The sequence below is a fragment of the Nerophis lumbriciformis genome, linkage group LG20, assembly GCF_033978685.3.
Source record: "Nerophis lumbriciformis linkage group LG20, RoL_Nlum_v2.1, whole genome shotgun sequence".
Taxonomy (NCBI): Eukaryota; Metazoa; Chordata; class Actinopteri; order Syngnathiformes; family Syngnathidae; genus Nerophis; species Nerophis lumbriciformis.
This window is the reverse complement of record NC_084567.2, coordinates 6,638,839-6,650,788: the sequence shown is the minus strand read 5'-3', so window position 1 is coordinate 6,650,788 and position 11,950 is coordinate 6,638,839. Positions and strand designations below refer to the sequence as shown.

General features: G+C 41.1%; 1 protein-coding gene across 1 annotated transcript; it reads left to right on the top strand.

Annotated features, from left to right (window-relative positions):
* The first annotated feature begins 970 nt into the window (after window positions 1–970).
* On the top strand, window positions 971–6,911 carry LOC133619368 (uncharacterized). The gene is made up of 2 exons (XM_072915453.1): window positions 971–1,253; window positions 5,778–6,911. Exons 1-2 carry the CDS (start codon window positions 1,148–1,150, stop codon window positions 6,722–6,724), a joined length of 1,053 nt encoding a protein of 350 aa, XP_072771554.1. The 5' UTR covers window positions 971–1,147; the 3' UTR covers window positions 6,725–6,911.
* Window positions 6,912–11,950: the final 5,039 nt, after the last annotated feature.

Below are 11,950 nucleotides of genomic sequence, written 5' to 3'. Positions count from 1 at the left end.
ACAAGGGAAAATAACCAATTAGTTGTTTAGTTTGTGGTATGTTGCTCATATGTGGCGACATCCACCCTACCCAGGACCTCCTCACTGCTTCTTTCACAAATATCTGAGGTATTCATACAAACTTGGATTATTTGAAGCATAATCTTATCTACTCATGACCCCATGTCTTCTCTGTATCTGAAACCTTCCTGAACAGTAAGATAGATGATGCTTCAAGTGCTTGGTTACTCCTTCTTCAGTCCAGGGACCTGGGGCCTCATGTGTCAAGTTTGTGCACGCTCAAAAACCTGCACTACACACTTTTTCACTACAAAGTTGAGATGTATCAAAACTGACGTTGACGCATAAGTGATGCTGGGTAACTGTTTGCATAACAAACTGCCAACTTTTACTCCTCAGACTGATTGATGTGCAAATCAGAGACATATGAACAATTAACACCCACAACCCAACCCCCACCTCCCTCGACATTCGAGCAAAACAGGTTCATCCGGCCCGCGAGATGAGTTTGCGAAGTGTAAAATTCAGCTGCATTTTTTTGAATGAAAGAAACTGCTGTTGTAAATGTGTCCACTGGATGTCGCAATTCTGTTAGGCAAGCAAATAGTTTATACCGGGGCGAGCAAGTATACCAAGCAAGAGGTACACGGTAAAGCGGGGCTGTGACTCCTCCCCCTCCACCCAACGTAAAACAGGAGTAAAATAAGCAATCAGTAACCCCACTTTAAATGTTTGCCCTTTTTCTGGTTTGAACAACATTCATCGAAATAGTCTGTGCACGTGCTTGTGTATATATATATATTTTTTATTTTCAAAGAGTAGTTATCGATTATTTGATGTTAGATACGTTTGCAAACCATTGCTTTAAAACAAGATTAAAATGCCTTTAATTTGAAAAACAAGTGCTGTGGAGTAGGAAACGGAAGTCGCTGACTTCTAGCGCATGCGCAAATGTACTAGAAGCCAAGCAAAAAGACGAAGCCCGCATGCTATGGTTGTTCGGAGAATTTTCGAATTCACGATCTTAAAGTCATATGATTCACAGCAAATATAGCAACAAATATCTCAATTGGTATTTTCCAAAGCCACGAAACGTGCATTGAGTTTGGAGCGATATCTGAAGTGAAGATTGAAGACGTGATAGAAGATGGACGACTACTGCTATGCTAAGATGGCGACGTCCGCTAAAAGAGAACATGAAAGAGAATCAACTTCCAGCAAATCACCAACGGAGATAAAGACGAAAGATGAAGGTGAGTGAGTTGAAGTTTTGTCCTTTGAAAACTATTTCAAGCCCTGAAAAAAGTGTTGATGAGAAATTAGCCGACTTTTCAACAATGTAAAGAAAGAGCCGCCATGATTGTTACTTAGACTTAGACCAACTTTAATGATCCACAAGGGAAATTGTTCCACACAGTAGCTCAGTTACAATGATGGAAAGTGTAAGGATGGAAAGGACAATGCAGGTATAAATAGACTAAATATAGCGATATAAAATATAACATATATCCGAATATATACATAATATGTTGAAGAAGGCAGTGGAGTTCACATCAGAGGAGATGAAAGAATGCAAAAGTCAAATGAAGAAAGTGGAAGAGCAAAACAAGCGCTTCTTACTAATGAAATATTTAGCTCGCATTACTAAGCTAAGTTATAAATCAATCAATCAATGTTTATTTATATAGTCCTAAATCACAAGTGTCTCAAAGGGCTGCACAAGCCACAACGACATCCTCGGTACAGAGCCCACATAAGGGCAAGGAAAAACTCACCCCAGTGGGACGTCGATGTGAATGACTATGAGAAACCTTGGAGAGGACCGCATATGTGGGTGACCCCCCCCCCCCCCCCCCCCCCCTCTAGGGGAGACCGAATGCAATGGATGTCGAGTGGGTCTGACATAATATTGTGAGAGTCCAGTCCATAGTGGATCTCAATCAATCAATCAATCTTTATTTATATAGCCCTAAATCACAAGTGTCTCAAAGGGCTGCACAAGCCACAACGACATCCTCGGTACAAAGCCGATAACATAATAGTAAGGGTTCAAATAAAAAATAAAAATACCATACCCCCCCCCCCCCCACTCCCCCACAGCACCAGTCCGTGGGACAAATTTTCAAGCGTTGACCGATCCGCAGTTACAAAAAGGTTGGGGACCACTGATTTACAAAGTAATTCCAATGATCATTGCGATTGTACAGAAAGTGGATCCAGTTTCTTGCATTTAATATCTAAAAAGTTCTCTACTTCTTAACTACAGACTTCTTTCAGATAGATTTTATCTTTTTTAGTTTTGCGATGTATTTCAATATTGATTTTTCCCCACTGTTAGTTTGTAGTATACTAATGTCCATCGAAGCAGATGTTTTCTACTTTCTGTGATTCTAGCTGAACTTTTCTGAGTCTATGACAAGTCATGTAAACATTGATCCATCATTCTGGCAAGGCACTAAATGAATGGCCATGAAACACTACACACTAGGGTTGTCCCCATACCAATAATTTAGTACCGGTACTAAATGTATAAATACTTTTCTGAATAAATGGAACTACAAAAAATGTCAATACTGGCTTTATTTTAAAGGGGAACATTATCACCAGACCTATGTACCGTATTATCACCAGACCTATGTACCGTATTTTCCGCACTATTAGCCGCACCTAAAAACCACAAATTTACTCAAAAGCTGACAGTGCGGCTTATAACCCGGTGCACTTTATATATGGATTAATATTAAGATTCATTTTCATAAAGTTTCGGTCTCGCAACTACGGTAAACAGCCGTCATCTTTTTTCCCCGTAGAAGAGGAAGCGCTTCTTCTTCTACGGTAAGCAACCGCCAAGGTAAGCACCCGCCCCCATAGAAGAGGAAGCGCTTCTTCTTCTACTGTAAGCAACCACCCGCCCCCATAGAAGAAGAAGCGCGCGGGTATTACGTTTCATTCCCTTTGTGTGTTCCATGTTGATATACGACTCCATGCGCGCCCACATCACAGATGGTGTCAAAAAACAAGTGAAGCACACAAATACAACACTCGCCGTCATTCCGGGTGGATTAACCAAAGAACTCCAACCGCTCGATATTGGTGTCAACAGGGCATTTAAAGCACGACTGCGAACGGCGTGGGAACAATGGATGACCGAAGGCGAACACACCTTCACTAAGACAGGGAGACAGCGCCGGACGACATACGCCAAAATCTGCCAGTGGATCGTAAATGCCTGGGCGGATATTTCGGCCACAACTGTGGTCCGAGCTTTCCGGAAGGCAATGACTTCGACGAGACGGAGCCGGCCATTTTGGATCCCGTATTCGCCCAACTTTTTAATTCGGACACCGAAGGAGAAGAATTCGAGGGATTTATGAATGAAGAATAACTTCAGAAAGTGAGCGTTATGTTTATTTTGTGTGTTGTGACATTAACGTTCGAGCAACATTATGTTGCTATTGCTCTGCACTATTTTGAATTTTACTATGTTTGTGATTGCACATTTGCACATTACCGTACATTTTGGGAGTGAACAGAGTTGTTAGAACGCTGGTTTTTAATATATTATTAAAGTTTGACTGACCTTTCTGACTGTTTTTTTGACATTCCCTTTAGCGCAGTTAGATGCGGCTTATAACACGGGGCGGCTTATAGGTGGACAAAGTTTTGAAATATGCCGTTCATTGAAGGCGCGGCTTATAACCCAGGGCGGCTTATGGTGCGGAAAATACGGTAAGCGTCAATATATACCTTGATGTTGCAGAAAAAAGACCATATATTTTTTTAACCGATTTCCCGAACTCTAAATGGGTGAATTTTGGCGAATTAAACGCCTTTCTATTATTCGCTCTCGGAGCGATGACGTCACAATGTGATGTCACATCGGGAAGCAATCCGCCATTTTCTCAAACACCGAGTCAAATCAGCTCTGTTATTTTCCGTTTTGTCGACTGTTTTCCGTACTTTGGAGACATCATGTCTCGTCGGTGTGTTGTCGGAGGGTGTAACAACACGAACAGGGACGGATTCAAGTTGCACCAGTGGCCCAAAGATGCGAAAGTGGCAAGAAATTGGACGTTTGTTCCGCACACTTTACCGACGAAAGCTATGCTACGACAGAGATGGCAAGAATGTGTGGATATCCTGCGACACTCAAAGCAGATGCATTTCCAACGATAAAGTCAAAGAAATCTGCCGCCAGACCCCCATTGAATCTGCCGGAGTGTGTGAGCAATTCAGGGACAAAGGACCTCGGTAGCACGGCAAGCAATGGCCGCAGTTTGTTCCCGCAGACGAGCCAGCTAAACCCCCTGGATGTCTTGGCTCACACCGTCCCTTATGCCACCGAAGATGATCAAGAGAAGAATATCGACCCTAGCTTCCCTGGCCTGCTGACATGAGGGTATGTCTACAGAATATATTAATTGATGAAAACTGGGCTGTCTGCACTCTCAAAGTGCATGTTGTTGCCAAATGTATTTCATATGCTGTAAACCTAGTTCATAGTTGTTAGTTTCCTTTAATGCCAAACAAACACATACCAATCGTTGGTTAGAAGGCGATCGCCGAATTTGTCCTCGCTTTCTCCCGTGTCGCTGGCTGTCGTGTCGGTTTCGTCGGTTTCGCTTGCATACGGTTCAAACCGATATGGCTCAATAGCTTCAGTTTCTTCTTCAATTTTGTTTTCGCTACCTGCCTCCACACTACAACCATCCGTTTCAATACATGCGTAATCTGTTGAATTGCTTAAGCCGCTGAAATCCGAGTCTGAATCCGAGCTAATGTCGCTATAGCTTGCTGTTCTATGTGCCATGTTTGTTTGTGTTGGCATCACTGTGTGACGTCACAGGAAAATGGACGGGTGTATATAACGATGGTTAAAATCAGGCACTTTGAAGCTTTTTTTAGGGATATTGCGTGATGGGTAAAATTTTGAAAAAAACTTCGAAAAATATAATAAGCCACTGGGAACTGATTTTTAATGGTTTTAACCATTTTGAAATTGTGATAATGTTCCCCTTTAACATAAAATCCTACACTACATTAAACACTCCCAGTCAAAGAACAATTTTACAAGGTTAAAATATAAATTAAAATGCATTAAACACATTGGGCTTTTCTTGTTGCACTCAAAGAACAATTTACAATTGTCCATATTACATATAGTCTGCTATAATCAAGGATTAGATTAGAATAGAACATAAAGTTTTACTGACATTATATTAAATCATTCTTCATAAAGTGACCAACTTGTAACTAATCGACGGCCTCGTCCTTCCGACCAAAGAGCGGAGCTTTATGGACCCAGCGTTACCCCCGACAAAACATGGGCCCTGGAGGGAACGTCTCCCCTGCGCTCCTTGACCATGGTCTGGGAGCCCACAAACAGGAAAGGTGTAAAGCAACCCTTGCAGTGTCACCTTTATTGTTAGTTTCGAAGCCCAAATACCTCCATATTGCACTTCACACCCCCTCTTTATTAACCAGTAGAATTGTCCTTTGTTGCCTTTCTTCCTCTCCACCATGTTATTGCTTGTATGCACTTTGTGTGTGCGTTTTGACACACTCAACATCATGCACCTCGGCTCAGTAGTCACCGCCACACAGCGACATTCAGATGGAAGGACGGTACCGGTACTTTTTAAAGGTGGTATAGTACTGATTTCAATAGATTAGTACCATGATACTTTATTAGTAGCAGTATACTGTACAACCCTACTACACACACATACAGTACATAGAAGAAAGTGTGAAAAATGTGTTTGTGTTGTGTCTTGCAGACGTCCAGCAGCTGATCGGTAATCCAGAAGAAGTTTCCCCTCAGTTAGGGGGGAGCTCCACTTTGAAGCAGGAGACTCCACAACCACCCTGCATTAAAAAGGAAGAGGAGGAACTCTGCATCACTCAGGAGGGAGAGTGTCTTCTAGGACGAGAGGAAGCTGATTACACCAAGTTTCCACTGAATATTATCTTTGTGAAGACTGAAGATGATGAAGAGAAACCACAAGTAGACAACCTCTTTGCTCCACTATCAGATAGTGAGGCTGAAGACGAGGTTGAAGAATCTTTGAGCAGCGATAAAGACTGTGAAGGTGATATGAGGACTCACACTGACAACAAACACTCTGAATGCTCTACAAAGAAGAGAGGTAAAACATGTTTGAGCTGCTCAGTTTGTGCTGAAAGTTTTACTAAAAAGAGCCTTTTGACTCAACACATGAGAACACACACAGGTAAAAAAACATTTAACTGTTCGATTTGTGATAACAACTATTCTTTACAGAGCATTTTGACTAAACACATGAAATCACACACAGGTGAAAAACCATTTAGTTGTTCAGTTTGTGGCAAAAGCTTTTCTCGAAATATCAATTTGACTCACCACATGAGAACACACACAGGTGAAAAACCATTTAGTTGTTCAATTTGTGGCTACAGCTTTTCTCAAAATAGCCATTTGACTCAACACATGAGAACACACACAGGTGAAAAACCATTTAGTTGTTCAGTTTGTGGCAAAAGCTTTTCTCGAAATATCAATTTGACTCACCACATGAGAACACACACAGGTGAAAAACCATTTAGTTGTTCAATTTGTGGCTACAGCTTTTCTCAAAATAGCCATTTGACTCAACTCATGAGAACACACACAGGTGAAAAACCATTTAGTTGTTCAATTTGTGGCCACAGCTTTTCTCGAAATAGCCATTTGACTCAACACATGTGAACACACACAGGTGAAAAACCATTTAATTGTTCAGTTTGTGGCAAAAGCTTTTCTCAAAATATCAATTTGACTCAACACATGAGAATACACACAGGTGAAAAACCATTTAATTGTTCAATTTGTGGCTACAGCTTTTCTCAAAATATCAATTTGACTCAACACATGAGAACACACACAGGAAAAAAACAATTTACCGTATTTTCCGCACTATAAGGCGCACCGGATTATTAGCCGCACCTTCAATGAATTACATATTTCATAACTTTGTCCACCAATAAGCCGCCCCGGACTATAAGCCGCGCCTACGCTGCGCTAAAGTGAATGTCAAAAAAACAGTCAGATAGTTCAGTCAAACTTTAATAATATATTGAAAACCAGCGTTCTAACAACTCTGTCCCAAAATGTACAAATGTGCAATCACAAACATAGTAAAATTCAAAATGGTGTAGAGCAATAGCAACATAATGTTGCTCGAACGTTAATGTCACAACACACAAAATAAACATAGCGCTCACTTTCTGAAGTTATTCTTCATTCGTACCGGTAAATCCTTCGAATTCTTCGTCTTCGGTGTCCGAATTGAAAAGTTGCGCAAGCGTGGGTTCCAAAATGGCCGGCTCCGTCTCTTCGAAGTCATCGGATTCAGTGTCGCTGTTGTTGTGCAGCAGTTCTGTGAATCCTGCCTTCCGGAAAGCTCGGACCACAGTTGTGACAGAAATATCTGCCCAGGCATTTACAATCCACTGGCAGATGTTGGCGTATGTCGTCCGGCGTTGTCTGCCCGTCTTAGTGAAGGTGTGTTCGCCTTCGGTCATCCATTTTTCCCACGCCGTTCGCAGTCGTGATTTGAATGCCCTGTTGACACCAATATCCAGCGGTTGGAGTTCTTTGGTTAATCCACCCGGAATGACGGCGAGTGTTGTATTTGTGTGCTTCACTTGTTTTTTGACACCATCTGTGATGTGGGCGCGCATAGAGTCGTATATCAACATGGACGGAGCTGTGTGAAAAAAGCCACCCGGCCTCTTCGCGTAAACTTCCCTTAACCACTCGCTCATCTTTTCTTCATCCATCCATCCCTTCGAGTTAGCTTTTATGATGACGCCGGCTGGAAAGGTCTCTTTTGGCAAGGTCTTCCTTTTGAATATCACCATGGGAGGAAGTTTCTGGCCATTAGCATGGCAAGCTAGAACCACAGTGAAGGACGACTTCTCATTCCCTGTGGTGCGAATATTCACCGTACGTGCTCCCGTTGTATCAACAGTGCGGTTCACAGGAATATCAAAAGTCAGTGGAACCTCGTCCATGTTGATAATGTTCTCTGGCCGGATCTTTTTTTCCGCTATCTTGTTTTTACAATATGCACGGAAAGTAGCCAGCTTTTCTTTAAAGTCGTTAGGCAGTTGCTGTGAAATAGTGGTCCGTGTGCGGATGGAGAGATTGCGTCTTTTCATAAACCGGAAACACCAAGAAGCACCACCTTTAAAATCATCCAGGTGAAGTTCGCTTGCTAGCGTTGTTGCCTTCATTCGAATAGTGATGTTGCTGACACTTCTGCTTGCTGCTCTCTGCTCAACAACCCACTGTTCGAGTTCGTCCTCCAACAGTTGCCATCGTGCTTTGTTCCCTCGGAAACTCTGTTTGGTCTTCTTTACCTGGCGCAGGTCATCTTCTTGCTTCCTCCACCTACGCACCATTGATTCATTTATGTTATATTCTCTTGCTGCTGCTCTATTTCCGTGTTCTTCGGCATGACTTATTGCCTTAAGTTTAAATTCTGCGTTATAAGCGTGTCGTTTAGTAGGAGCCATTTTGTAGTCTGGTCTTTACAGATGTAAACACACAAAGGAAATGAAACGAAATATCCGCGCGCTTCTTTTTCTTCCGGGGGCGGGTGGTAGCTTACAGTAGAAGAAGAAGCGCTTCCTGTTCTATGGGGGCGGGTGCTTACCTTGGCGGTTGCTTGCGTAGAAGAAGAAGCGCTTCCTGTTCTACCGGGAAAAAAGATGGCGGCTGTTTACCGAAGTTGCGAGATCGAAACTTTATGAAAATGAATCGTAATAAAGCGCACCGGGTTATAAGGCGCACTGTCAGCTTTTGAGAAAATTTGTGGTTTTTAGGTGCGCCTTATAGTGCGGAAAATACGGTAGTTGTTCAGTTTGTGGCAAAAGCTTTTCTGTTAAGAGCAATTTGACTCAACACATGAGAACACACACAGGTGCAAAACCATTTAATTGTTCAGTTTGTGACTACAGCTTTTCTCAAAATACCCATTTGACTCAACACATGAGAATACACACAGGTGAAAAACCATTTAGTTGTTCAGTTTGTGGCAAAAGCTTTTCTGTTAAGAGCAATTTGACTCAACACATGAGAACACACTCTGGAATATAACCATTTAGTTGTTCAGTTTGTGGTACAAGCTTTTTTTTATAACAGCTCTTTGTGTCGACACATGAGAACACACGCTGGAGGAAAACCATTTAAATGTTAAGTGTGCTGTAAAAGGTTCCCACATAATGCAGACGCAGTAAAACACATAAAAACACACAAGGGAAAATAGCCAATTAGCTGTTTAGTTTGTGGTATGTTGCTACTTCTTTCACAAATATCTGAGGTATTCATACAAACTTGGATTATTTGGAGCATAATCTTATCCAATGTTATCTCTGTATCTGAAACCTTCCTGAACAGTTTGTATGGTTTGTTGAGTTAGCACAGGATTAATATGTGGAAATGACAAATGAGGTAGTTGATACATAGAGTCGTTTTTATTCATGCTTTATTTAGGTTTTTGTTCAATCCTAGATGGGTTGTGACTTAAAGTTTAATTGCTTTGTAGAAACACTGAGATTAAGTCTAAGTTCATTGTGTTCTTCAAGGTGTTTTTGAAAATGCACCTTTTTTTTCCTCGAAATGTTCAACTAACTTGAAGTGTTTTGTCAAGAGGATTATTTGTGATATGTACATTTTCAGAATGTGCTTGTTCTATTTTGGGCCAAAGTAAAATAAAGAAAACCATCTGAAGTTGTCATAGTTGTATTTTTAAGTTATCATGCCATGATTTTAGCCGTCCCGCCAAGTGGAAATAGATTTTCCTCCATGCGGCCCCTGAGCTAAAATGAGTTTGCCACCCCTGCTGTAATGTGACTCATGTGAGCAGGTTACTGTATAAACACATTTTGTTATAAGTTATAAAAATGTGTTCAGTTCTCAGAGACACATCAATGTCAGTGTAGCTGCTGACAGAAGCAACATGTATATTTGATATATAATGTCATAGTTGGTGAGAATAAATAAATACAATGCATAAAGATAAGTTCATATTGTACACATAATGTGATTAAAAAGGTATTTCCTTGGGTTAATTCATGCTAGTTTATGTTAACTTTATTTTTGTTACAAACCCATGTCAATTGAGTGGGGAATATAATTTGGTCACGTTGTTGGGGGGACAATTAATATGTGAGGGAATTAAGGAAGCAGCATGAGACGACAAGTGTTTCAATCAATCAATCAATGTGTACTTATATAGTCCTAAATCACGAGTGTCTCAAAGGGCTGCACAAGCCACAACGACATCCTCGGTTCAGATTCCACATCACGGCAAGGAAAAACTCAACCCAACGGGACGACGAGAATCCTTGGAGAGGACCGCAGATGTGGGGACGACCGGTGCAATGGACGCCGAGTAGATCTAGCATAATATTGTGGAGATATATATATATATATATATATATATATATATATATATATATATATATATATATATATATATATATATATATATATATTTATATAGTCCAGTCTATAGTGGATCCAACATAATAGTGAGAGTCCAGTCCATAGTGGATCCAACATAATATTGGGAGAGTCCAGTCCATAGTGGATCTGACATAATAGTGTGAGAGTCCAGTCCATAGTGGATCTAACATAATAGTGAGAGTCCAGTCCATAGTGGATCTAACATAATAGTGTGAGAGTCCAGTCCATAGTGGATCTGACATAATAGTGTGAGAGTCCAGTCCATAGTGGATCTAACATAATAGTGAGAGTCCAGTCCATAGTGGATCTAACATAATAGTGTGAGAGTCCAGTCCATAGTGGATCTGACATAATAGTGTGAGAGTCCAGTCCATAGTGGATCTAACATAATATTGTGAGAGTCCAGTCCATAGTGGATCTAACATAATAGTGAGAGTCCAGTCCATAGTGGATCTAACATAATAGTGTGAGAGTCCAGTCCATAGTGGATCTAACATAATAGTGAGAGTCCAGTCCATAGTGGATCTAACATAATATTGTGAGAGTCCAGTCCATAGTGGATCTAACATAATAGTGTGAGAGTCCAGTCCATAGTGGATCTAACATAATAGTGTGAGAGTCCAGTCCATAGTGGATCTAACATAATAGTGTGAGAGTCCAGTCCATAGTGGATCTAACATAATAGTGTGAGAGTCCAGTCCATAGTGGATCTAACATAATAGTGTGAGAGTCCAGTCCATAGTGGATCTAACATAATAGTGTGAGAGTCCAGTCCATAGTGGATCTAACATAATATTGTGAGAGTCCAGTCCATAGTGGATCTAACATAATAGTGTGAGAGTCCAGTCCATAGTGGATCTAACATAATAGTGTGAGAGTCCAGTCCATAGTGGATCTAACATAATATTGTGAGAGTCCAGTCCATAGTGGATCTAACATAATAGTGAGAGTCCAGTCCATAGTGGATCTAACATAATAGTGTGAGAGTCCAGTCCATAGTGGATCTAACATAATAGTGAGAGTCCAGTCCATAGTGGATCTAACATAACAGTGAGAGTCCAGTCCATTGTGGATCCAACATAATAGTGAGAGTCCAGTCCATAGTGGATCTAACATAATATTGTGAGAGTCCAGTCCATAGTGGATCTAACATAATAGTGAGAGTCCAGTCCATAGTGGATCTAACATAATAGTGTGAGAGTCCAGTCCATAGTGGATCTAACATAATAGTGTGAGAGTCCAGTCCATAGTGGATCTAACATAATATTGTGAGAGTCCAGTCCATAGTGGATCTAACATAATAGTGTGAGAGTCCAGTCCATAGTGGATCTAACATAATAGTGAGAGTCCAGTCCATAGTGGATCTAACATAATAGTGTGTGAGTCCAGTCCATAGTGGATCTAACATAATAGTGAGAGTCCAGTCCATAGTGGATCTAACATAACAGTGAGAGTCCAGTC

Coding starts and splice junctions, on each gene's coding strand:
- LOC133619368 (XM_072915453.1), top strand. CDS start 1,148: ATGGACGACTACTGCTATGCTAAGATGGCGACGTCCGCTAAAAGAGAA. Junction 1,254..5,777: donor GATAAAGACGAAAGATGAAG/GTGAGTGAGTTG, acceptor TGTGTCTTGCAG/ACGTCCAGCAGCTGATCGGT.